The sequence below is a fragment of the Aspergillus mulundensis genome, assembly GCF_003369625.1.
Source record: "Aspergillus mulundensis strain DSM 5745 chromosome Unknown scaffold_14, whole genome shotgun sequence".
In the NCBI taxonomy this organism is placed as follows: domain Eukaryota; kingdom Fungi; phylum Ascomycota; class Eurotiomycetes; order Eurotiales; family Aspergillaceae; genus Aspergillus; species Aspergillus mulundensis.
This window is the reverse complement of record NW_020797902.1, coordinates 110,191-135,743: the sequence shown is the minus strand read 5'-3', so window position 1 is coordinate 135,743 and position 25,553 is coordinate 110,191. Positions and strand designations below refer to the sequence as shown.

At 51.2% G+C, this 25,553-nt stretch overlaps 10 protein-coding genes across 10 annotated transcripts; 3 read left to right on the top strand and 7 right to left on the bottom strand.

Annotated features, from left to right (window-relative positions):
- Positions 1–483: 483 nt before the first annotated feature.
- DSM5745_10034 (TFIIH/NER complex subunit TFB4) lies at positions 484–1,710 on the top strand (the record flags this gene model as incomplete). The annotated part of the gene is made up of 2 exons (XM_026752050.1): positions 484–529; positions 593–1,710. The coding sequence occupies 2 exons, from the start codon at positions 484–486 to the stop codon at positions 1,708–1,710; spliced, it is 1,164 nt and encodes a 387-aa protein (XP_026599112.1).
- Positions 1,711–2,456: 746 nt separating this feature from the next.
- DSM5745_10033 (threonine aspartase 1) lies at positions 2,457–4,172 on the bottom strand (the record flags this gene model as incomplete). Its single annotated transcript, XM_026752049.1, has 5 exons — positions 2,457–2,573; positions 2,627–2,736; positions 2,796–3,737; positions 3,793–3,992; positions 4,063–4,172. The coding sequence occupies 5 exons, from the start codon at positions 4,170–4,172 to the stop codon at positions 2,457–2,459; spliced, it is 1,479 nt and encodes a 492-aa protein (XP_026599111.1).
- A 966-nt stretch (positions 4,173–5,138) lies between these two features.
- DSM5745_10032 (actin-related protein 3) lies at positions 5,139–6,674 on the top strand (the record flags this gene model as incomplete). Its single annotated transcript, XM_026752048.1, has 4 exons — positions 5,139–5,173; positions 5,252–5,274; positions 5,353–5,702; positions 5,778–6,674. The coding sequence occupies 4 exons, from the start codon at positions 5,139–5,141 to the stop codon at positions 6,672–6,674; spliced, it is 1,305 nt and encodes a 434-aa protein (XP_026599110.1).
- Positions 6,675–6,806: 132 nt separating this feature from the next.
- DSM5745_10031 (tRNA (uracil(54)-C(5))-methyltransferase) lies at positions 6,807–8,393 on the bottom strand (the record flags this gene model as incomplete). The annotated part of the gene is made up of 1 exon (XM_026752047.1): positions 6,807–8,393. One exon carries the CDS (start codon positions 8,391–8,393, stop codon positions 6,807–6,809), a length of 1,587 nt encoding a protein of 528 aa, XP_026599109.1.
- Positions 8,394–8,795: 402 nt separating this feature from the next.
- On the top strand, positions 8,796–10,095 carry DSM5745_10030 (mitochondrial 37S ribosomal protein uS5m; the record flags this gene model as incomplete). Its single annotated transcript, XM_026752046.1, has 2 exons — positions 8,796–9,819; positions 9,875–10,095. 2 exons carry the CDS (start codon positions 8,796–8,798, stop codon positions 10,093–10,095), a joined length of 1,245 nt encoding a protein of 414 aa, XP_026599108.1.
- A 310-nt stretch (positions 10,096–10,405) lies between these two features.
- DSM5745_10029 (DASH complex subunit DAD3 family protein) lies at positions 10,406–10,939 on the bottom strand (the record flags this gene model as incomplete). The annotated part of the gene is made up of 2 exons (XM_026752045.1): positions 10,406–10,678; positions 10,766–10,939. The coding sequence occupies 2 exons, from the start codon at positions 10,937–10,939 to the stop codon at positions 10,406–10,408; spliced, it is 447 nt and encodes a 148-aa protein (XP_026599107.1).
- Positions 10,940–11,473: 534 nt separating this feature from the next.
- Positions 11,474–15,757, bottom strand: DSM5745_10028 (uncharacterized protein; the record flags this gene model as incomplete). Its single annotated transcript, XM_026752044.1, has 5 exons — positions 11,474–12,403; positions 12,460–13,150; positions 13,204–13,637; positions 13,719–15,680; positions 15,734–15,757. The coding sequence occupies 5 exons, from the start codon at positions 15,755–15,757 to the stop codon at positions 11,474–11,476; spliced, it is 4,041 nt and encodes a 1,346-aa protein (XP_026599106.1).
- Positions 15,758–17,443: 1,686 nt separating this feature from the next.
- Positions 17,444–19,507, bottom strand: DSM5745_10027 (putative serine/threonine protein kinase (Nrc-2); the record flags this gene model as incomplete). Its single annotated transcript, XM_026752043.1, has 5 exons — positions 17,444–17,789; positions 17,839–18,220; positions 18,275–18,400; positions 18,453–18,626; positions 18,679–19,507. The coding sequence occupies 5 exons, from the start codon at positions 19,505–19,507 to the stop codon at positions 17,444–17,446; spliced, it is 1,857 nt and encodes a 618-aa protein (XP_026599105.1).
- Positions 19,508–20,280: 773 nt separating this feature from the next.
- DSM5745_10026 (uncharacterized protein) lies at positions 20,281–22,243 on the bottom strand (the record flags this gene model as incomplete). Its single annotated transcript, XM_026752042.1, has 3 exons — positions 20,281–21,590; positions 21,654–22,097; positions 22,156–22,243. The coding sequence occupies 3 exons, from the start codon at positions 22,241–22,243 to the stop codon at positions 20,281–20,283; spliced, it is 1,842 nt and encodes a 613-aa protein (XP_026599104.1).
- Positions 22,244–22,580: 337 nt separating this feature from the next.
- Positions 22,581–24,287, bottom strand: DSM5745_10025 (uncharacterized protein; the record flags this gene model as incomplete). Its single annotated transcript, XM_026752041.1, has 1 exon — positions 22,581–24,287. The coding sequence occupies one exon, from the start codon at positions 24,285–24,287 to the stop codon at positions 22,581–22,583; it is 1,707 nt and encodes a 568-aa protein (XP_026599103.1).
- Between the last annotated feature and the right edge of the window lie 1,266 nt (positions 24,288–25,553).

Genomic DNA, 25,553 nt, shown 5'->3' with positions numbered 1-25,553 from the left:
AGATTTGCATGATGTCCGTTTGACCCATAAGATATGTATTGTTCAGGCCTGAGCCAAACTCAGTGAATGTTAATACAAATACCTGCTCTTCTACAGAGATGAGTAACCTCTAAACCTAGTATCTATGTAGGATGCGATGGCTTGACTTGTATGGTTGGTGGTAACGGATATCACGTGCATGAATGCCACTTTTATGAGGCTCAAGCCGGAGCTCCAGGCTCTCCGACAAATACCTGAGAGCTGAGGAGAGCTTTGTTAAATCCTTGTTCTTGCAAATATCAATATCGCAAACCTACGGAGAACATAGCCAGCAAACCTGCGAATCTGCTCTACCGGGGGGGGATTCAGTTAGCTGTCCATGATGATCTTCTCTCTCAGGTGAGAGATAACTGTCACTGGGGCCGTTACCACACGCGAATATCCTCACCATCTCAATACTGCAAACGCCCGTCTTCTTCTTTTCGAATCGTCTAATCCGCAAGCATGAACGCCGTAGACGCGACAGAGCATTATGAGACGAGTGCGCATGGTCAGATCACCCTCATTGCAAGCCGCAACCATACGATCAGTTGCTAATGATGAGCCAATCCAGACCCAGCACCGTCCCTCCTAACGGTCATCATCGACACAAACCCCCACGCCTGGGCGCTTCTTGAGAAAGACGAAAATAACCCGCTCTCCTTCTCAACCGCCCTCGCCAACATCCTCGTCTTCCTAAATGCCCACCTCGCCTGTAATTACGCAAACGAAGTCGCCGTCGTCGCCTCCCACAGCCATAAAGCCGCATGGTTATATCCCTCCCCGTCCTCCTCCACCACATCCGCAGACCAAGATGGAGATGTCGCGATGGGTGACAGTACAAGCACCGCCAGCGGCGGCAACCAAGTGAACAAGTACCGCCCGTTTCGAATCGTCGAGGAACAAGTGACATCCAATCTCCGCCACCTGATGGACTCAACGGCCCGCGCAGATCTCGACAGCGGCTCCTCAACAATGATGGCCGGCGCACTCACCCTAGCCCTCAGCCACATCAATCGGCGCACAATTGCCTGGGCCGAAGCCCACGGCGGCGGCGACACTTCCTCCCTCACCCGCTCCGCCGACCCAGACACAAGCACCACGTCCATGATGGCACGGCGCTCCACAACAACCAATGCCGCGAACGACGGGACGGCGGAGGGCCTACAATCTCGCATCCTCATCATCTCCGTCAGCAGCGCCACCGGCTCCGCACACCAATACATCCCCATAATGAACGGCATCTTCGCCTGCCAACGCCTGCACATCCCCATCGACGTATGCAAGCTCAGCGGCGACGCCGTCTTCCTGCAACAAGCCTCCGACGCAACGAAGGGCATCTACATGTCTCTCTCCGAGCCGCGCGGTCTACTGCAGTATCTAATGATGGCGTTCCTTCCCGACCAGCGGTCCCGGAAACACCTTATCCTCCCAACACGGGTAGACGTGGATTTCAGAGCGGCCTGCTTCTGCCACAGGCGCGTTGTAGATATCGGCTTCGTCTGCTCAATCTGCCTTAGCATCTTCTGTGAACCGCCGGAGAACGGCGACTGCTTGACCTGCGGCACGCATCTGGATATGGGTGACTACGGCGCTAAACCGGCGGTTGTGGCAAGGAAAAAGAAGAAGAAGAAGGTTAGGCCGAATGGGATGTCTGCTACGCCGACGCCGACGCCGACGCCAGGTCCTTGATCATCTCTGTCTTTGCACGGTGGTTTGACACATCTGGCGCCACCTCTATCATAGAGGACAAACGATGCCTCAGACACGAATTGAAAATACGCCGGTACATAGTAACTAATGTTTCTACCCTCTTGCCGGACTACTAAATGCATAACTTGCCACGGTGGGTACACTGGGCAAACCAATGACAGGCGAGACCTTGACTTTCTTCGGAAAGCACCTTGTGTAAAGGATTTATATCAGCAGTCGAAACAGGTACTTGGCAAAGATACAGGGTTAAGAGATACCAGCACTCTGAAACCTATTCTTGGTCGATGGGCCTCTCCAAAGGCCGGAAGCCACGAAGTCGGGCTGCGAAATCAGTTAGGCGGTACTTGAATATAGTCCCGATCTACAATTACTCTACGTCCAAGGCTGATACTAGGAATGAAATTCCAACGAGAATTTGGATTTGAACAATATAAATAATCTGGCTCAGAATAAACAACGAAAGCGAAGTAGAATCAGCATCTCAGTGAAACCTATTCAATGAGCCCAAAGCAAAGAAATATAATACAGCGTCAGCAGCCGTAGAGCTTTGTACAGACGAGTACAACCATTCGTAGTAGCCACAAATGACAAAACGTTATCAGGACAACAGGGGTATTCGCGAAAACGACTGGGTTAGTGACAGGGTAAACGAAGGCATGGGCCGGCTGTGTCTATGATCTAGAATCGGTGAAATGCGCTGTAGACGACGAAGCCGGTGTCTCGCATCAAGCAGTCTTCTTGATTCTAAAGGCTTTTCCACCTTGCGCAATGCTTCCGTGCCCGTTGCTGCGAGACATGACAGAAGCCGGTTTCTTGTCTTCACTGCTCATGTTTGCGAGGACCTAGAAGTAGAGTCAAAAATAGTCATAGCGAACCATAAAGACGAGAAACTTACGAAGGAGTCGGTGTTGTGTGCGAAGTATAGGTATATTCCATCTACTGTCCTCTTGACGGTCATGATCCCGACGGAACCTTCGCAATGGCTTTGCCTTACGCCGGGGTGAGCTAAGACACACAGATGTTAGCATCTAGTTAACAGGAATCTCAGGCGACAGTCTACTAACCCATAAAGTCCTTGGCGATCATTGCTCCCATGGCTTCATCCTCAATGACTTCTTCAAAAGTACCATCGGGGCGTTTCCGATGACTGTAGTAAACCCGGGAAGCACAGGTGCTGGCAGCCATAGTGGTAGCGATATGCTCGCCAGTACCAGAAGTGACAGTTGCGACACAGGTCTTTGCAGGGTCATTCGGGTCGACAGGGATCACACTGGTGCCGATTCCGTTAAGTGCCGCAGGTCCAATTCTACCTTTGTGCTTCATTCCTATTCCACCAGAGGAAGATCCAGCTGCGATGTGTCCATAACTATCCACAGCTATAGCGCCCACCGTATCACTTACACGGTCCTCTGTGCAGCCAAAGAGATCGGGGAGGGAGCCGTCGCGGCCATGAGATGCAACTGGCGGCGAATCGACATCCATCTGTCCAGCATGCATGCTAGCCCTCAGCGGATTGGGCTGGAAAATCGTGTTTCTAAACGAGCTGATGCTCGATCGAATTGGAGACACACCACCGCTTGAAGTTTCACTTTTGGCCTTTACCTTTTCAGATGGAACCTGGACATCTGGAAGGGACTGCATCCCACCGGCTGGGTTGCCTATCTGAGGGCTAATTGGAGTAGTTGAGCTGGAAGGGCTCGCTGACAACTGAGCGGGAAAACTCCTTACTGGGCGACGATAATACGCATTATCAATGTCGTTCGAGCCTTGGGACCGGGCTCGTTGTCGGCTGTCCGCTTCTTTAAGCTCTTTCTGCCATTGCAGCCACCTCTGCCTTGCCGGTGTGGATATGAGACCGTCATGAGGAAGAACAACGAGCCCTTGTTCATATGCATAGTCCGTAGCACCGGGGCCAACAAGGAAGTTCGGAGGCACTCGGTGTAATGTTAGGGGTTCCTTCGATGCATCAAGGATAGCGCGCGCGAGTGAGATGGGGTTCTTCACCTCTGGTATATGTTAATGTTAACAGCTACGTCTGTCTTAATATCGAGCAGTACTCACGCGCGACGGCACCGACAGCCCCGCTCCGTCCAAGGTGGTCGACCACGCTAGCATCACATTCGACGGTGCCCTCGATAGTGGTGTTACTGCCGTAGCCGGCGTTGGTGATTTCAGCGTCCTCGAGGTACATGATCGCGATCTCGACGGCGTCAACAGCAGATCCGCCGTTAAGAAGTATGCCCATCGCCATCTTAGCCGCGCTGTTTGACGTCAGCAACTGCAGTCGGGGATAAATACCTAGAAAGATAGATTATGGGGCAAAGCACTCACCCTTCGCACACTTTCATATGGGGCTTCTCGAAGTCGCGACGGTGATAGCCGGCGCCAGCATGAATGAAGATGGCGGATACATATTTTCCTCCTTTCTTTGGACGATTCATCGTGACTTGACGTGTCTGGTGATCGAAAAATGGTAGAGTTGCGAGGCAGATGTAGAGAGATCTGGAGAAGTCAGGCTGTTACTGGGGCATTGCACGGTGGACAACTAATAGGGCTGGTGCGAATGAATTTATGCGTACAGTGAGTAGGCTGCTGGCTCAGCGCTGAGACTACCTGCAACACAGCTGTGCGGGAGGAGCTAGGAAGGATGAAGAATAGACTCAAAGGATGGATATGAATAAGGAGAGCCCCCGTTTCCGAGAGGGATTTTCAGTAGGGTATCAGAGGATCCTGCAGCTCTCCGGCAAAAGGTAAGAATAAACAGGATATGCGAAGGATACGGGCGGGGAAAGATAACGTGCAGAGGGATCTGTCCTAGGAGAGCTCTGACAGGCAAAGACGAGGTGATCAGGAAGTTATTGGAGCGAGTGGATGACATTAAGCTGTTGACTGTGAGTGCCTTCCTTTGCTCAGTTCCCAACAAGCAAAGGGCAGCTGCCTCTTCAAGGACCGAGCACGGTGCATTTCTAACCGGGACTGGGTGCCGCTAGTTTACACGGCCGCCTGAGCCTTTATACCTCATGCATCCTGTTTGCAACGCGGTCAGCACAATTCTATAAAGAGTCGCGAGAAGTTTGTATAGACTCTTTCGCGATGCCCCAGCCACAGATGCTGTAGGTACCGCAGGTTGTGGCTTGTGTGGCTGACAGTACTGGGTGTCACGTGAAGAGCTGTATCATTACGTATTGGGGCCACCGCCTGCTCTACTAATCCGCCTGCCTGCCTGCCCACCTCCATACCTAGTCTGAGCCCCCTCCTAGCTCCTTTACCTTGTCCTGTCCTGTCCTTTTTGATTCTCTTTCTGCGCAAATTAAACCTGGGCCTGCCTTTTCATCCAGGCCTGCTGAACGGCGAACTTCTTTGCAAATTGGTACTCAGGGGGACTGCGTGCGCCCCAACCATCCGCCATGGCGTCCCAAACTCCGGCCGTTGTCATGGACAAGTATGTCAATTCCTATTGAGCTATCCAAGCTGTCAAGGGATATCATGGACTGTGACTGATCATACTCTTTTTTTCCAGCGGAACTGGGTACTCCAAGCTAGGTAAATGCGCCCAGTTACCCCGGTCCTACGTACCCCCGCATTGAGACCCTGGGACTCGGACACGCTGACAGCCCGCAGGTTTCGCCGGTAACGACTCGCCCTCTTTCGTCTTTCCAACTGCAATTGCTACAAAGGCTGGTGCCGGAAGTACCGGGGGCGGCTCACGGCCCGCTGTTGCCAACAAACCTTCGTTCTTGTCCTCTGGCGGAGGTGGACATCTATCTGCGAAGCGTGGCACGGAAGACCTGGACTTCTTTATCGGCGACGAAGCTCTCTCGGCTGCCAGTGGTCCTGGATACGGCATCAATTACCCCATCCGTCATGGACAAATCGAGAATTGGGATCATATGGAGCGATTCTGGTCGAACTCGATCTTCAAGTACCTGCGCGTCGAGCCCGAAGATCACTACTTCCTGCTCACTGAGCCGGTGAGTCCCGAAGCTCGCCAACTTTTGTTTTGATTTATGGGAGTAAGCTCTTTACTGATTATTTCTTGCCCACAGCCAATGAACCCACCGGAGAACCGCGAAAGCACCGCCGAAATCATGTTCGAGTCGTTCAACTGCGCCGGTCTATACATTGCCGTTCAAGCCGTGCTCGCGTTGGCTGCGTCTTGGACCTCTTCTAAAGTCACCGACCGATCCCTCACCGGAACAGTTATTGACTCTGGTGATGGTGTCACCCACGTTATTCCCGTCGCAGAGGGCTACGTCATTGGATCTTCCATCAAGAGCATTCCGATCGCTGGTCGAGACATTACGTATTTTGTACAAAGCTTGCTTCGAGACCGAGGCGAGCCTGACAGCAGCCTAAAGACTGCTGAGAGGGTGAAGGAGGAATACTGTTACGTCTCCCCTGACATTGTCAAGGAGTTTGCCCGTTACGATCGGGAACCTGATCGATTCCTCAAGCACACCGTGACTTCGCCCAACGGCCGTAGTGTGAGCATTGACGTGGGATATGAGCGATTCCTTGCGCCCGAGATTTTCTTCAACCCTGAAATTTACTCCTCCGACTTCTTGACTCCGCTCCCCAATGTTGTGGATGGCGTTATTCAGTCTTCGCCCATTGATGTCCGAAGAGGTCTTTACAAGAACATTGTGCTTTCTGGAGGTTCGACCCTCTACAAGGACTTTGGCCGTCGTCTGCAACGTGATATCCGACACCTGGTTGACGCGCGTATTCGTGCCTCGGAAGCCCGCAGCGGAGGAGCACGGAGTGGCGGTCTAGACGTCGCCGTCGTGACGCATAAAAGACAGAGACACGGCCCGTGGTTTGGAGGCAGTCTGCTGGGTCAGACTCCCGAATTCCGCAGCTACTGCCACACGAAGGCAGAATACGATGAAATCGGCCCCAGCATTGTCCGGAGGTTCGCCCTCCTCGGTGGCCCTGGCACCTAGTCCTATAGTTGTCCTTTTGCGCATTATCCTGTCTATAGTATCCATGCAATTAAAATTCTCGTCCGAGTACATATACAGTGAATTTAAAACTTTTCTACCCGAACGCCCTGGGCACTTCCATATTGTAGCGCCTCAGGCAGACGCCTTGTTCAGCACAGCAACACCCTCCACATGCCCCGTCTGCGGGAAGAAATCGAAACCGCGGATACTCTCGACATCGTACTTCACCCCGGTCTTTGCGTCGCCTTGCACCATAACTGCCACATCTCTCGCCTGTGTATGCACATTACAGCTAACATACACGACTCTCCTTGGCGCATATTCTAGCATTTGCTTCAGGAAGTCCTCACTGCATCCCTTGCGCGGCGGGTCTATCACCAGCAACGTCTGGTCAGCCGGATACGGCACATCCTTGAAGAGAACTGCAGCGTCGGCAGCAGCAAAGCCGGTGTTAGGTAGGGAGTTTGCGCGCGCGTTTTCACGGGCCGAGACGATCGAGTCGCCAGCGACGTCAACGCCCAGACTAGACTTGAAGATCGGGGAGAGAGTGATGGTGAAGAGACCGGAGCCGGAGTAGGCATCGAGGAGGTACTTGATGGGGGTAGCGGATTTGTCGGAGTTGGGGAGGAGGGCTTGTTGGCGGATGTACTCTGTAAAGCCGGAGAGGATGGAGTTGTTGTTTTGGAAGAAGGCGCCGGCTTTGTTGGTGAAGATGTAGTCGTCGATGTACTCGACAGACGTGGCGTTTTGGTCTGTCACGCAGCGCTTCTCTTCGGTATAGTTGGGGTGGTCAATAGTGATGACGTCCCCGGATTCTTGGTGTGGTTTGTTTGTGCTTTCATAAGTAATAACAGTTGGTTTGGAGTCGGTATTGGCGTCTGTGGAAGAGTCCTTTGGAGTGCGGGAGGTTGTTTCGCGGAGGAGGATCGTTGCGCCCCGTTTGTACTTATCCAAGTTCTCTGCTACTTTCTTCCTCTCGCTCTTGAGACCTGCTCTGAGAATATCTGTGCCTAGTGGGCAGTCTTCGATGTCGAGTCGTCGGCGCTGGTTCTTGTATGTGAAGCCAATTGGCGGTACCTGGACTTCTCCGGCCTCGTCGCGCTTTGGGTTTGCGAAGTGCGGTGTGAGTTTGGTTCTGTATCCATATTGCTGAGGAGAGGGGAAGGTGTCCCCGATGGCAGGAATCAATTCCGGGATAAGGCCGGAAAAGTTGGCATAGGCCTTCTCGACGATGCGCTTCTTATGCGCCAGCTGGTCCTCATATGAGATCATCTGGAGCTGACAACCCGAGCATTTTCCAAAGTATTTGCATCCAATTGCATCATCTCGTCGTTGCGGGCCAGGTTCAATGACCTTGATAAAGTCCGTTACACTGTAGGAGAGTGCATTGACATGTCGCACTACCTTTACCAGCGCCTTGTCCCCAGGAACAGTGAAAGGGACGACATATACATGGTCCCCGTTCTCCGATAGCGCTAGCCCATCACCTGTCGACGATATCTCTGCGACCGTCACCTCAATCTCTGTGAAAAGTTCTGGGAGCGTGGGCTGAGGGGAAGTAGCGTCCGCTGGGCTGGGGTCCCGCTTGCTCTTCAGCAGTCTTTCCACGTCGGCTTGTAGGACTTCGTCGAATTCATTTGACTTGTCCTTCAGGTGCTTAGCCGGAGTCCGCTTCTGCCGCTTAGGGGCATTACGGTGGTTCTTCTTTGGTGCCTCCATTATCGGGGAGATATGCGCATTCCGTTGCTGCAGAGAAATCGAACTCGAATTTGCGACGGCGAGCAGATGGGCTGGAGAGGAGCGATGGTAGCAGTGTTGAAGCGGGCGACGAACAGAAAGCCGCAGGAAGCGAAACATGTGTATATAATGATTTCAAGCAGAAGAAAAGCAGAATTGAAGACTGGGGAAAAGAAAGTCGAGAATGGGCGGAAATGCATCCCAAGCAGAAAAGGGCGAGCTGTGATTGGCCGGACCGGTGTGCTGAGAATTTCTCTCCGTCTGCCGGCCTCAAAGTTGTCCTCCACCATCCTCCGATTCACCCCCGTCTCCCACGCTCCACACCCTTTCATACCACCTCTGCCCCCCGCCGGCTTGAAAGGGCCAGAGAGCCAACTCGCCATCATGAGCTTCGGCCGCCCCCCGAGATGTCTGTTTTGCAGCTTCTCACGCGCGGCTGCCAACGGCCCTCGCGTGCCTCGCCGCCAGTTTCAGTTGTCGGCCGCCCAGTTCGCCGACAAGCCCAACAAGAAGCCTGTCGAGAAGGGCGTTACTTTGAAGCAGCTTAGCGAGAATATGAAGCCGGAGGACTTTAAGCCATACACCAAGAAGGAAAAGGCCTATCTCAAGAAGCACTATACCCCCGAACAGCTGGCCGCGATCGAAGCCGGTGAAGCGGCCATTGACCCAAAGGACATGGCCGAGCAGTTCCGAATTCGCAAAGACCCAATGAAGCTCATGTATCTCGATGACTTCTCCGTTGTCGAGCCCGGCATTGACAAGCACGTTCGCGCCCCCGAAAGCAACAGCGACTACAACGCGACCCTGAAGACCGAAGAGGACTTCATCGACGACTTCGCCAAATTCATTTCTGAGATGCCAGAAAAAGCCACGGTATCCGACTGGGTGCGGTTTGCAGAGCAGAACCGCATGACGATTGGGAAGGAAGAAAACGAGTTGAACCCAAATAGTTCTCTCGTTCCGGACCTATTCCAGCCTGGTGAGACCATTGACGGGCCGAGTGACAAGCCTCACAACTATTACGATGTATCGCGCACCCCGAACCAGGTCGCCAAGGAAGATAAAGAAGCAAGCGAGGCGTTGAAGGTGCTCATGAAAAACACCGGGTACAGCGCCTCGGAAATCGCTAGCCTCAAGACCAAAACCCTCGTCAGGAAAAGTGTCGTCAACCAGACCCGTCTTGGTAAGATTAGGAGTGAGTATGTCCTGACTGTCGCCGGTAATGGAAACGGTCTCCTCGGTATCGGCGAAGGCAAATCACAGGAACCCCCAGATGCCAACATCCAGGCGGTATACCGTGCTATCAGAAACATGAAGCCTGTCCCGAGGTACGAGAACCGCACGATCTTTGGTGACGTGACGGGCAAAGTAGGTGCCGTCGAGCTGAAACTGATGTCCCGCCCTCCCGGTAAGCTTCCAACCCTTCATTTTACTCAGCGCACAGCTAACAAGTGCTACTCTAGGCTTCGGTCTCCGCTGCCAAAGCTTGATCTATGAGATGTGCCGCGCAGCAGGTATCAGCGATATTGCAGCCCGTGTCGAGCGGGCCAGAAACCCTATGAACACGGTGAAAGCCGCATATCAGGCCCTAATGAGCCAGCGCGATCCGGAGGAGATTGCCCGCGCCAGGGGCAAAAAGCTGGTCGATGTGCGCAAAGTTTACTACTCTGGGAGACGCAACTAGAGCAACTTTGGACTAGAACACTCCTACTCCTGTATGATTATGTTGCGCGCGCATTGTCTGCTTTCCAGTTCCAGCTTTCTGGTCACTTCCTGACGATGTATATAATTTCTCCTGATCTTTCAGCATTCATCCATGTATTTGTACCATCAATCGATCGAACACCAATTAGACCAGACGAGATTTGAAGCACCTCAAAAACACCGACGCAGGGTATAGTCCAATCCTAAACGCAGAATAAAAACAACCTTCATGAATACCTATGTAGTCCCTCCCGAATGAACGCCAAACCGGTAATTTCAAAGCAAGTCAATCAATACTGTTGATAACTTATATCCCCCTCCCCCATGTACATCCCCTCCTCGCCCACATTCATAGTCCCAGTCGCATACTCCTGCCCCTCTTCCTCCTGCTGTTGCTGCTGCTGCCATTCCCCTTCATTGACGATCTGCTCCTGCAACAGGATACTGTACACACTCGCCTTGAGCAGCGTGCAAACGGTCGCCGTCTTGCGCTCTAGCTGCCTCAGTCCGTCGAGCGTGATTGTAGTCGGGGAGCCCGCGAGTTCGGAGAGTTTGGCGGAGAGCTGCACCGACAAATCAAAATTGTCAGTCACTTGCTGCTTCGCAGAAGACGTTGAGTAGAGCAAGGAAGGGGGTATGTCCGGACGTACCTTGTTCACATTCCCCAGTAACCGCGCATACTCGTCCAGAACTTCCTGCTCGAGATCGGAGACGAGCGGGTGGGAGGGGCGGAGGAAGGCGTTCTCAGTGCCGGAGACGGAGTCAATGGGCGGGTCTGTTGGGGGAGTTGTGCTTCTTGAGGGTGTCGGAGTTGTGTCTGACATGTTGGATCTTGGTGTATGTGTTTTGCTTGCAGATCTATTGTGGCTAGAGTTGGGGTTGTGATGTTTGTTTGGTGGTGGTAGCGGGCTTCGGTTGGCGGGGAGGATAAACACGTCCGGTTTGACTGATATCGCCCTCTAGAATTCGTTTCTCTAGATACCTTGAAGATTTGAGCCTGGATCTTCCCTTTAATTGTTTAAAGATATATTTTTACAGGATTCTTCTCTCATTCACTTTAAAAAGCACAAAATGAGTTCGGTATGACTTTGTGGAGGGGCTATATATTCTAGCGTCTTTCACAAGTACTAGAGAACATACCTAAGATGTTACCTATTTCAAAGCTCTGATTCTGATGCTGGATGAATGGTTCGACTTGGAAAGATAACTGAAAAGGATGCTTTTATAAAAACGCAAGTCGACCACTGGGGCCTGCTTTTTAAGATCCACTGGGTTGATACTTGCATGATCTAGCATCCCAAGAGGACCATGGACCAACCCAAAACTATGTACATGTCGAACTGCAGAGGCCTTTGACTTCAGTCTTTATTATCATCTTTGTACATCGCCGTCTTCCTTGCTCTTCTCCGCCTCCTTGTATCCGGATTCTTGACTTTACCCATCTGGTCAATCATCGCCTTAGGAAACTGCTTGTACAAGATATGAATGGATTTGGTTAGATGCAGCATGTCCAAGCCACTGATCTTGTTGTATAGCAATCTTAGCCCTAGCTTCAAGTGCTCGTTATCCAAAAGATCATCCTCTTCCCACTCTCTGCCAGGGCCATATTGCAGTAAGGCGTAATGATGGCGGGTTAAATCGTCCGGTTGACACTCGGACAGGAACATTTCAAGTTCGGAAATATCCTCCTCGTCTTCGTAATCCGCATCAGCTGAGCAAAGATCATCGTCGGAGTCGATAGCACCTGTCCCGTCGAGTTCCTCGTCCTCTGAATCGGTATAATTATTGTAGTACTCGGGATCATCCTCATTGAGAGACCGACCGTCGTCGCTGTCGGAATCGCTGAATTCACTGCCGCTGACAAAAAGACCAACATTATCATCAGTTCCGGTCCGTGCTCTGAGCTGACGACCGTCGGTTGGATTTGGGGTTTGATCGTCGAGGGAGTGGGCAGTCTCTGGTGTGTCGGTGGAAGCAGACGCCTGGTTTTTGAAAGGATTAACTGCCTTGGTATCTGGAATGATCCCCGATTGACGCTGGAAGTATTTGATTGCTTCACCGCGGTGGATAGCATCTCGAAGGCCAGAAAGTGCAGGATCTTCATAGCATTTATCAACCTCCTGTTGAAACTCATTCAAAAGCTTCAGGACTAGTTCTGTGATACAGGGATCTCTGGCATTAGCAGCAAGCTGTAGCGCCGCTTTTTCAGCCTGCCTTACGCTGCGGAACTGATCATGCGAATTGGGTGTCACTCTTCTGACTACGGTCAGAGGGAACTCGGATGTGATCTGGAGATGCATATTAGTGGAATGAAGTAAGCTCGGGTCGAACTTGGGGACCTTACCCTCGAGGCACGACCCGCCAATTGACTCTCTTGTCCTCGGCTTCGAGGCAGACTAGCAATAACAACATGATTGCATGCTTTGTGTAGATTCAGGCCTATGGAGCCAACATCATAAAGCATGATGAGAACCTTGAGCGTACTCTGGGGATTGTTGAAAAGATCTACCATCTGACTCCTGGCTTGGTGTGATAGATCGGCATGAAACACTCTAGCATCAATCAAGCATGCCCTAAGAATCTCTTGAAGGTAAAAGGCATTTGCAGGCAGCACCTCCCCAACTATAAGTTTTTGGTGGTGACCAAAGAATTCCTTGTTCACCGGTTCAAGGGCCTTAATGGCAAGAATTTCCTGACAAACTAGCCGTGCCACTGGGCAGCCCTCGACAAGGTAGGAAATGAGGTCATTTGCTGTATTTGCACGCTGCTCTCCTTCTCCGCGGGTAAGATCGTGGATAAAACTGGCATTGAGCTGTTTCGCTCTCCATAGCCTCAAAGTTTCGACAAAAGTGTTTCCTTTGCTGCTTTCCATGACAGCGTTCAGGCGAGCCATTTTTGTAGAGAACGCAGCCATTCCTAACCTGCGTAACGGGGTTGTTTGTCCAAAAAATCTAGGCCGCTCTTGCTTCAGAACAATCCCTCGTGGTGCGACTACCTCTTGGGGTGGCATGAGCATGAGCTCGCTTGAGTAATCCCTAGGGTTTGTCCATGGTCAGTACGTTCACCAAAGACAGGCTTATATACGCACTTCGCAGCCTCTCTATGCCACAGTTGATATTCTAATTCTTCCGTGCAAAAGAGCTTGGTCGCTGCAGTCTTGTACGTTATTGTCTTGAAGAGCGATTTTAGCGGAATTCGCTCCCCCAAAGAGCTCATCAAGGCCGAACCCTGCGAGCGTTGAATGCTAATCATATCTAGCAGCTCGCAATACTGTGTTGCTACCCTCAGATGCTTGTCGTCTAGACGCCTGCTGTTGAATATTCTAGTAAGGGATGCCGGGTTCATGAATTCAATGCGAATTGGATTCAGAAGATCAATGCCAGGAAGGTCGATCTCAGCGGCCCCGGCGCAGACTTGCTTGATCATATCGACCGCCTCAACGTCGTCAGGATGCATTTCAAGGTATGTGCTTAGCGTCTCCCTAGCCGCTGGCCATAACAGACTAACTAAGCCGACCAAATCCTACCGAAGAACGTCAATAGAGCGCGGGCTTTTTGCATTATATAAGAGAGTGGAGGCTTAAATAACCGGAGCTATACGTACCGAGGCAGCATTAAACATAGGTGTGGCTGTGGCTAAAATCGTTTTCGGGAAGTTGTGAATGCGCATGACGGCCCAGGTATCTGTTGTTTTATTCTTCACCTTTTGAGCCTCGTCCGCTATCCAGAGAGAATACCTGCCTCCATGGTGCGTCTCCCAAACGTTGACCACTTTATCCTTGGCTTTCCTCTGCGGTTGGAACCGACATGGGAAATACTCCTGATCACTAAGGTCTGATATGCGTTTTTCTTCCACATGGCCGGCTCGCAGCCTATGAGTAGTGTATGATGTGATGATAATTGACCTACCTGCATTCACTTCGTGGATGTCGAAGACGTATTTCAAGTTGGAGGGCATCGTCGTAGGATGCGATATGTTTCTCATAGCAGCAGCAGGAATAATTGTCAATTTGGTGTCCTTCTGGAATATCGGATCCTCGTAGGATAAGATAGGAAAGAACCATGGCCAGTGAGTACGAATCTCGGCTAACCATTGCGAGATGAGTGTAGGTGGAACAGTAAGGAGAATAGGCCTATGACACTTGTTCCCGCGCCTGTCCCTTTCGTTGTACAAGAAGGTATGGAGGACGGCAGCTAGCAATGATTGCTTGGTTTTGCCAAAGCCAGTCTCGTCCGCAAGTATAGCCCCATGGAGGCAAACGGAGTTTAGGACTGCGGCTGCCTCACGAACCTCTTCCGCCCGAGGATGATCTAAACAGTTGGTGCTCTCAAGCAGAACCTGAGGGTCAATGTGGCCGTATAGCTTCAAAATGATACCGACCGCACCGGATATCTGGTAATGGTAGAATTGAGAGTTGGTGAACTTCGCGAGCATCTCGGACTTGTACAGACCATGATCCTGCTCCGTGGCCATCAGAAGCTGCAGGCATATATCGACTGGTGGCCCTGAGCGGTTGTCAGTGCCTGAGAAGGCTTTCTGAAGAACAATATATTCGGCCTCAGTCAGGGACGTGTCCTTAACGAAACTAATCAGCATAGATCTCTCGTTGTTGCAGGGAGAGTCTACCTTCATGTTGGATGGTTCTTCTTCGACGGCCCTTCTGTGAAATTCGCCCTGGGTGGTCGAAACCGAGATCTTCTCTGCATTGTTCAAATCAACGGGAAGCTTATCAAGGGTTACTTGAGCTGCTTGAGCGTTGCAGCTGAGGTTGGCCAACAGATCTTTCTGCCAGTCTCGCCGTTCTTCTTCCTTTCGGACGTCGAAGTTTGAGTAGTACCGAAGTAGATATTTTTTCGAACTAAAACGCTTTGGCTCAGGGGCATTCCCGATTTCGCTTTCCAAATTTCTCCTTGAGTTCTTCAAGAATCTTTTGAGTCTTCGTTTGCGTTCCGCAATTGGCCGCTTGTTCAAACGTACGTCCAGCTTTTGAGTATCAAACCAGGATCTGAGTGGCGGAGGCACTTCAAAGCTTTCAAAGATATTTGCGCCTGGGCCAGCAGTTGGTTGGAATACAACATGCACGATAAAATTCGAATTCTGCTCTCCATTGAAGATCTCCAATACCTTTCTCCATTCGGCACGCATGAGATCAACGTCCACTTCGTGTTCAATAAATCTGTAAGAAAGTTCAAGTGTCTTGATGTTCATACCGATTTCTTGGCAGTTGTACATGCGCCTAATGGAGTCTTTGAACGCAAAGGTAGACTTGAAAAGTCTTGGGTCCTGTTTGAAGCGCATCTTCAAGTCCGGAAGAGTGATGTTGTTTTCGCGAGCGTTGTCGAGTGTCTCCTGCATCTCTCCTCGACCTTTATTCCAGAGAATGCTCACATCAATCGGCTCGAGTCTATCCGCTGCACCCACTTCAGCTGGGGGACCGATATCTTCGGAGGTCCCCGCCATTTCTCCTGAAGGGGTTTGCATTCTTGGGGTTACATTGGCACTGGGCTTGCGGCTTGACTCGCTGTTAGGAAGTTTCCGCTTTTTTGGGTTGGCTTTAGCCTTGCTCTATAGGTAGAGAATGTTAACCAAAAACATGAACAAGATATGAATGGACGTACCTGAGGTAGAGCTCTCTTCGCCATGTTGACTGCGTAGAGAGGAATGCGAAGCGTTAAAATAAGCACCGGCGGTTGTAGGGAGGCTAGCAGGCAGACGGCGGCCAGTGCGTGCCGCGAGGTAAGGTGAAAACAGCCCCAAGAGCGGGTTGAGAAGACCTTATATAGGAGAGAAGGGATCAAATAGAGCTGACGCAGGGACTAGATATGAAGAGCAGAAGAAGATATGGCTGTGTAGAAGGGAGAAATTTAGGCGAAAGGGACTGAGGAAGGCGTACTAGAAGATTATAGGAGCAGCCTGTTGAAAGTCCAGAAAGTAAGGTGGATGTATAAGAAAGGTGGGATGAAAGCGGCGGGTGGGTAAAAAAAGAAGGTATGTTCATGAAAACAAGATGGATGGAGGGAATTTGGAGATCAGTAGAGTAGGAGACTATGAGTACAATATAGGAAGATATAAGGCAAGGAGTCGGAAGGAGAAGTGTATGGGCACAAGGTGGGAGAAATGAGATAGAAAGATGAAGAAAGATGTATAACTGAGGATATCTCTGAGGGGAAAGATGAGAGATTGTAGATGAAAGCAAAAGACAAAGAGCGGAGAGCGAAGGGGAAAAAAAGAGAAGAAATGATATTACCTGAGATGAGGTACCCACGCCCCGGCCTGAAGTGAGAGATACCCAGATTGGAAAGAGTCCTGACTCCTAGGGCGAAGTGAGGTTACGATGGCCACACGCTGCGAGAGAAGGGTAAAGCCTAAGCCAAAGATTCTGAATTGAGAACAGCCTGAATGAGGAGTCGCAAGAGGGAGCTGAGCATCCAGATGGTGCCGATGGCAACCAGTGAGAACCAGTATGGATCTAGAGCCTCGATGTAGCCAGAGTTAGGTATACCCTGAGTAGGTTCACCTTGCGTTGCCCACTATCTCAAGATAGCTGACGAAGTGTATGTCTGCTAAGGGCTAGGACAATGAGGAAGTTTGCATTATATGATACTCACCAACTTCAAGAGCATTGAACTCCTTGAATAAGCTATGGGAAATGAGTGGGCAAACCAGACTTCGCTATACGGAAGACGTTCAGCCTGATCTACCAGCAGAAACGAGACTCCGTGGGATGACGATCGAATTCTGCCAATTAACAGGTATGATGGTTAGATAAAGAATGTAGTCTGTGATTGATGTAGATGGTTAGAAACCCCCAGCCAATTTTCTCAAACCACATGTAGTAATAAGGAGGCAAGCGGAAGCGCTTATAAAGAGAAAGCGAGCAGTCACATAACGCGCTTCGTATACACACGCAGCATTGCAAGAGTTTAGCAAGGGTAGGCCCCAAGATCGCCAACGCTAGATTTGCATTAAGGATGGTCAAGGGAAGGCGACTGATTGGCCGTAAGACATGAAGGAATGGTGTAGAAATGTGAAAAGAATAGTATACCGTGAGCATCCAGTCAAAGACCAGAGCCGGAAGATAACACATGCAAAGCGAACTCAACATCGATGCAGATCGATATCCACCCAAAATGATTTCCAGCAAATTGGTAGGGCAAGCAGTCCCACGTTGAAATTCTAAACGCCTCCAAACTCCGAGTGAAAGTAAAAGACTTCGAATACAAATTGTTTTCATGCATCATGGTCGTAAAATGATAGCAATACAGGTCGCTCGAGCAATTTCATCTATCATGCAGGTGCGGCGAGGGTTGTACCAAGGTGTGAGCCGATTAAAAGTCGCCGTCATGGTGAAGAGTGACGCTGTTGAACTCTTCGAAGGGGTCAGCTATTTCGCCGTTGGGCGTAGCGAGGCCAGAATTCAGGGGAACGCCCTTCATCTTGGAAGGGTTCTTTTCACCAATGTCAACGCTTGCGCTCTCCTTGACATTGCGGAAGTTGACCGCCTCGCTTCCACGGCTTTGGTGAGGGATCATGGGAGGCTTCATGTGGCGAATCAGAGCCCACTGTGTTTGCCGGAAGAAGGGGTGCGTCTTGACATCCGAGGCGCCAGCTCGAGCCCCGAGACGCTTTGTCTCGTCTTTGATGAGGAGCTTGCGGATCAGGGATTTGCAAATGCTGAGACTTCGTTAGTCTTACGAGGTGAAAGAGACTGATAGTTACATACTTGGATATTGGCTGTGCACCACCTTGTTCTGGAAACGGCACCTCGTCGCGTAGGATATTGCCAAATGTGGCATTTCTGTTCTTGCCCTTGAAAGGTGTAGTTCCGTAAAGCATTTCGTAAATGAGGATGCCCAAGGTCCACCAATCTACAGCGCTAGTATGACCGCACCCTTTGATCACTTCCGGCGCGATGTATTCCTCAGTACCGACAAACGAGTTGGTTCTGAAATCGGCAATACAAGACTTGGTGTCAATCGTAGGGAAGGCCGTGTTGGAATTGCCGCTCCGTGCGGGAATCATCGTAGGCGCGCCCCCTGGTCCGGATTGTTTTGAGAGGTCAAAATCTGACAGCATGATATGCCCCGACTGATGAAGCAGAATATCTGCGTGGAAAACCTGTTAGTCGCCTTTACATGAGCAGGCTAAGAAAGACACACTTTCTGGCTTCAGATCACGATAGATAAATCCCATGAGATGGAGATACTCAAGGGCAGCAGTGACCTCGGCTGCGTAGAATCGAGCAGCATCTTCCGATATGCATTTTCCCGGCCGAGTTTGTAGAGCTACAGGGAGTTGCATTAGCAAATATGAAATCACAAGCTCAGAGTATCATACCTCGGAAGAACTCTCCACCACTGCAGTATTCCATACACAGGTAGAGATAGTCTTCAGACTGGAAGGAGTGGTAGAGTGTGACGATGAAAGGATGATTACTGGTGGCAAGGATTTCCTGCTCTGCCAGTGCCCGCTTGATCTTATTACGCTTGATCATTTCCTTTTTGCTGAGAACTGTTCTCTGTTAGTCAATCCGGCGCTCATACGATACTGCAAAGAAGCCTACCCTTCATGGCATATAAGCGAGTCGACTTCTTTTCCCTGACAAGGTAAACCTTGCCAACATCACCTTTGCCAATGAGCTTGATCTTATCAAAGCTGGCAGGTCCCACCTCCACATTACGAACTTTGATAGAGTTGGAGCTGTATGTTCGACGGAAACCACCGCTAGAAGTGCGGATTTGAGTGATGGCAGGAAGCTTGCCGGAACCAGGCTGTGGAACGGCGAGATTGCCATCCTGATCGGTGTTCGCGTTCACTTCAACCAAACCAACAGAAGAGCCAGCAGCACCTGAGTGCACTAAAGGCTCCTTACCTAGCTCTGCAGTCTGAGGTCGGCCATCGGGATCGGTAGCACTGAACAGGCCTTGAGCGTTTGGAGCTGAAGCCACACGGCGTAATTTCCGAGCAAGTTCCTCCTTGTTGGCAGTTGTGGCTTGTTCTGCCGCCGAAACACCATCAACCTGTAACTCTGGGGTATCCGGGGGCGAAGAAGGCATCGAGCCGTCATTGCGATGCTGTAGGGCGGGTTGGCCCTGGTGGACAAAGTAAGGATTCGCCGTCGCGGTCGGGGAAATCGCGTCATCTAAGGGATTCCCTTCACTCGCAACTGTGGCGGAGCGATTGCGACCAATGATTGGGAGAAATCGCGACTGTCTGAAGGTAGACTTGTTCTCATGTTTGACAGGGGTCGAAGCACCGACATCCCGCTCAGCGCTGTTGGCAGGGTTGTTCGATTGGTGAGAGGACGTGCTACTTGAGCTGTTGATGCGGAAAAAATTCTTGATCTTTGTCGGGAAATGGCTTGAATCGTTGGGGTGCTTTTTGGTAGGCATGGATAGGGATAGACCCGGATGATTTCCACGTTTCTCGTTCGCCGCAGGAGACGGACTGGAGGCGAAAAGCTGCGTCATCCCCACGACAAGAACAAATCAACCCCGATAGAATTTGCGACTTTAGTGTTCTAATCTATCCAAGATGACGAGCGGTAGAAGACAAAAGCGTGAGGTCAAAGATAGATTGATTTGGCGATGAAGCGCGGTAACGGGTAAGAGAGCGCGGGGGAAGGGAGGCGGAATTGGCGGCGTGGAGCTAGAAAAGTTGGAGAGACATAAGGAAGGGGGCGGTGAAATAAGGGTGGTGGTTCATGAACGAGAAGTAGAGAAAGAGAGACGGAGAGATAGTATAAAGAGCGGAGCGAGATGAAGCGATAAAGCCGGGGGATGGTCAATCCATGAAGGACACCGGATTGACTGCAGCTTGATTATTACCGACGTTGGATGAGGTGGAGTTACACTCAACTGGGACTCGGGAGGTTCTTCCACGGGGCTGAGTCAGGTTTGGCCACCATTATCAATGGGCGCGAGTCACGATTCACAACCACTTTCTTCTTTCTTTGACCATTAGAGAATCGAATTATGCGCGACTACCAAATCAATGCTAAGGATACAATAATCCCTACACGGGGCCAGATATTCATCATCCATCCTATCAGTTGTAGACTACTCCGTAATTCAACCCCTAATGCCAACTCAAGCAACCTCCAACTCCCAAATCCGCATCGCGGTCTCGACTCGGAACAAGTTTAACCCTTGCTCTCCACTTCTGATTAGATCACTTCGAAGCCATCGGCTGATCTTCCCGCACCATCGAAAGAAGGAAGAAAAGCATGAGCAGTGACGTTCTGGGATATAGCCGGCGCGGCCGACTTCTGCAGAACCGGACTCCAATCCTTGTTGAAGCAATGAGAAAGGAACGGAGGGTGTGAGATGGGATCTGATTGCCACAGCCTTCTTGACACCTGCACGGGCTGAGCATACTCGGCTTTCTCGGGTGCTTCATGCAAGGACTCCTCCCTCACTTTGACAAACGTGCTAGCTCTGCTAGGCAACTCCCTCTGGGGAACAGGCTCTCTAGCAGCAACAGCTAGCGAGTTTTTGCGTTCTTCGCTCAATCTCTTTGCAAGCCCTTTGGAGGCGCCTGATAGTGCACGGAGCAGCCCATCAATTGGTTCCCCGCGCTCGTCAGTCTCTTCGATGGTGCGGTAGAGGTTGCGGACAGTTGGCGACAACGACCTGGACTTGGACTTGGTAGGCGTCTCCCATGCCTCGTTCCTGGGAGGTGTGACTGGGATAGGAACACTCTCCTGGCGGCTTCTCAGAGTATTATTCATCAGGTGTTTCCCGAAGAGCACCTGCAAATGCTCCCTGTACAGTCTCACCGTGTCAAGTTCTCGCACCAGACTCTTTCGTTGTTCAACCAACAGTTTCTTCGTCTCCGGATCGATGACCCACGCATGCATCGCGGTGAACCGGTCAATCTGGGAAAGTTGCGCAGAAAGTGCATCATACTGCTTGGTAGCATCTTCCAGCGACTTTTGGTACACAGCATCCTGAAGGAAAGATGGGACGAATTGTTGATTGGCTGTAGGTAATTGGTGACTGACAGCTGGAGAAGCTTGAGATAGCTGAGGCATTTGTGGGATCTGGGGCAGAGGGGGAAGTTGTGGAAGTTGTGGAAGTTGTGGAAGCTGGGGGAGCTGGGGCAGCTGTGGCAACTGGGGCAGCTGGGGTAGCTGCGGCCACTGGGCATTGAGTCCAGAGGGACTTGGTGCGAAACTCGTCTGGTAAGGACTAAACGGGGCGGGCGGAAATGCATTCAAGCCTGGGAATCCCGCTGTCGCTGTAGGAGACGGGTGTGGCTGAAATGCGAAAGCGGCCGGCGAGGGTTGTGCACCAATGAGTTGTGATGGAGTTGGCGGCTGAGCAAAAGCATTCAAGAAGTTATCACCACCGATACCGAGGACTGGGTAAGCGGGCAACGCAGGTCCTTGTGGCTGCTGAGAACCGAAGGGAGCGCTGGCATATTGGAACGGGCTTGTGTTGCCGAGAGGCTGGAAGCATGGAGCGTTGGCGGCATCTAAGAATTGGTGATCAGAACCAGTTCCTGCAAATGCCAAGCTAGCATGGATTGAAGACTTACCTGCAGGCAAGGGGTTTGACTTTGGGGCCTTGCTCTCGGGGTTGGTTGCCTGCTGTTTGGGTCGGTTTTCAGGTTTCGGTTTTGCTTCGCTTTTCGCAACCGAACCAGCGTTCTTGGACACCTCGCTGTTTGCAGCACTCGCGGCCTTGGAACTCAAAGGCAGACTCCATTTTGGAGGAGAATCCCACGGATTCATCGGTACGATGCGGCCACCGGCAGTGACTCGTTGTGGTTTCGGAGACGTGTGCTGCTCTACAAATCGCACAAATGCGTCGTCAAACTGAGAATTGGAAGACGACAAGGTTTCATGCTCTGGCTGACGAGGGGCATTCTGCGTGTTCAGTACTAATGGCGCAAGTCCATTGCGACGGGGATTGCCGCCGGACACGTTCCTTGGCCGGTTGACGGACTGCTCGGACAAGACATTGGACCGGACCAGGTTGTCTGGAATCCCGGATTGTCAGCATCAGGCATTACTAATTGTGACCTGCAGAGAACCTACTAGTAAACGCCTGGTCGCTGAATCTTTCCAGGTCTATGTGAGCATTTGGTTTCGCTGCCAGAAGGGTCTGAATGTCGTATTTGGTCATTGCTAAGGAGATGAATGAATGTGTGCCCACGAATGTCGGTTCTGGGGCTCTAAAGAATGAAATGATTTGTTTAGTGTTCCAGCGATGGTTGGTTTGTACAGAAGAACAGAAGAGGATTGAGAGTTGTTGATTGAAAAGACGGAAAGGAGAGGAGGGGGAGTGTTCTGTTGGGGCGAAGGGGAGGTGTGAAGGAAGGCGATTTTACGTTGACAAGGAAAGAGCACACCACAACAATGCTATTCACTAGTGAGTTGATTACAGATCGGAGTTAAGATGAGCCAGTTCTGAAACCTTAACTATCAGCAAAACTTAGGTATACCGCTACTTCTGTATACATTCACACATGCTCGTGAGGCTTGACCGGCTCAGTGCCGTGAATGTCCCATTCTTCTTCGAGTTCGTCTGCAAGAGACGATGCTCCAACACTCTGCTCCGCAAGCCGTGGCGGGCTTTGGTTCTTCATTTCCCAGCTGCCATGACGTTCATGGCCTTTGGCCGAAGCGGCAGGAGCCTTGATAGTATCTCCCCACTGCGGGTTTTTGAAGGTAAGGTCTGAATCACTGCCCATCTTGCCACTCCCCTTGAACCCTCCGACTCTGGGCTTACGCAACCCTCTGGCGCGCAAGCAAAGAAAGAACCCGACGATGGCGAACAACCCTAGTACGACGATGGTAATAACAGCTCCGATGACTCCCGCAACAGCAGCACTCATTCCGCCGCGGTTTTTGCGGGTCTTACTGAGAGGAGACTGTCGCGTTTTTACCACACCGGAGCAAAACACGGTGGACGAGTTACAACGGCGGCACCAATCCTCGGTCGACCCTAACGACATTCTCTGCATCTCGGCCCGGAAGTCACCGAATGGGATGGCCATGTTGCTTGGGCTATGTCCAAAGAGTGGATAGGGAACGAATTCGGCCCTTGTCCCATTGTGCAGGAGGAAACGAACATAGAGATGTGCTGGATCAGGGTACGTCGGGTAACTCTCACTTTCCAGGCTGAACAGCTCGAGGACAAACGAGGATCCTGGACGCGGTATGGACGAGGAAAAGTTCGGATTCGTGGTAGCCAGCTGCAGGAGCGAGGCGAAAGATACGGCCGTTTGGTAGCTGCCAAACTGAAGGGTCATCTTCCCATTGGCGCCTCGGTCTTGGATGGTTGTTTCAAACGCATCCAAAACGCTGGATGCAAGACCTTGCCCTGCGATTGTCTGGATATTACCGTCGACAGCGGCGCCGGATGTCGATCTGTTGCCGTCCGTCGCAAAAACGTACCTGCCTGCATACCACCGCGCCCGTTTGATATCCTCTGCAGTCAGACTGTGTAAGAGGGACTCGTTATGCACGACTTGATAATCCAGGAACTCAGAGATTGTGGTTGCGTTCGCATAGCTCGCCGCGGCTGTGTCGAACTGGCCGGACAGAGATAGAGCATGGAGTCGATTATAGAACACAGCTGACTCCTCATAGGTCTGCCAGAACTCTCTGCTGACGGTATATTCCGCATTCGCAGCAGCATGATTAGGACAGACTGCTTGGCCGGATATCATGAGGGATTGAGGATCTTCCGCCCCGACCGTAATGATTGACGGGTACTGATATCCGCCCAGCGGAGTAGAGACTGACGAGCCGTCGGCCAATTCCAGTTGGTTGTTGAAGAATGTGGCGTTGAACGATTCTCTCAAGGGCGGATACACACCCTGCATGAACGCCTGAGCAGACGCGAGCACAGTGACATCAGGCGTGGACGTGATCTTGACGTCGTCGTTGTCAAGCACGTAGGGAGAAAGGTTCTCGATCCGTGTACCCGGTTCATTGGCACCTGAACTCAGAGACACGTATCGACGTCGAAATGCAATCCCAGCTTCATGGAGCTGGTAGGCACCGAACGGGGTCAATGATCTTGGTCGTGGGAAAACTCGTGGTATGCCCTCCCCGTTGATGGTATACGCATATACTGCCCAGACCCGAGCTGTCTGGTCCTGTGCTGCAACTGCGAGAACGGCCCAGAGGCCCAAGAGGGTGAAAGCCAGCCAACTCGACATGCTGGCAATGTGATAAAATGCAGTTCGCAACTCTCCGGCTGGGGCCGGGCGTCCTAAGTAAGGAAGTCAACTGGGTCTCGCAGCAGTATCGCGACGTGACGACATGATCAGGGCTGTAACCATGTTCCAAGATCACTACTGATTTGCTTTTCCCTATTCCGGCTGGCGGGAGTCTTCTCCGCCGCTACTAGCCCAGGCCAGATCTGACGGAACTCGGGATCTAGATCAGCACAGTTGTTAATAATCGTTTGGATTGGAAAGGACTGTTCAAAAAGCCTAACCAGGTTTGCATGACGTTTAGATAAAGGAAGGTTACATTCAATAGGCAGCGGAAGTCAACCCCACCACGGCTCGACTCCTCGATAACCCTAAGTCAATACAAGATCGGTCTCTCTCCCTTGGCGTTCGATAAGTTCAAAAACATCAGCGGGGCTTAGACTTTCTTTCAATCTGTCGTATTCGAGGCCATCTAAAAATCTGTTCTGATTTATCGAGATATATGGGTTGGGTTTGACTGCGAACCATGCGGAAATGAAAGTAGCTAGGGTCCCGACACTTACTTCATACTATTCATCAAGTAGGCCTAGTATATTCAAAGAATTAACCTATCTCCGAAATAACATCTCCCTCGACCGAACCTTATTAACCATCACCAACCTTCCCATACCATCATTTGCTCTCGCCAGCAGATTGAGTAACTCCTCCAGTCCAATTTTCCGCTCATTCGCCAGCTGCAGGAGGGTTAGGATCTCGCAGGCGCGCCCTTGCTTTACACGTCTCTATGCACAGCCGATGGGTCAGAAAGGACTCGAGGCAGCAAGATTCAAGTGGATGAGGGTTTGAACAAATTATTTCAAGGTGCGCGCGCAGTTTGGCGAGGTCGTTGTTGGATTGACATGTTCGTTGTAGTTCTGGGAACTGCTGCTGGTATGGATGGCTATAGGAGTAGCCTGATTGGTTGCGGTTAGGGCTTGGACATCGTCATGCCTATAATTGGAGCAAGCGGTTGGCTGGCGAATTGCCCAAGTTAAGTTTGCTCCTAATTAGGTTGTTGGCCTTGCTGCGGACGTGACTTGGACGGTGATGTGGATGGATGGGTAGAGGGTTGCAAGGATTTTGCGTGGTTGAACGAGCAGACACCGGCCTGGGAATAAGTCTAGTATTCTCTGTGGTTATTTTCAAGGGTAGCTAAGTTATCTCAACGGTCTCATATTAAAGAAACACGGTCCATTGGCGCTGTACCTTCGGCCGTTGCTCACAAGGCGT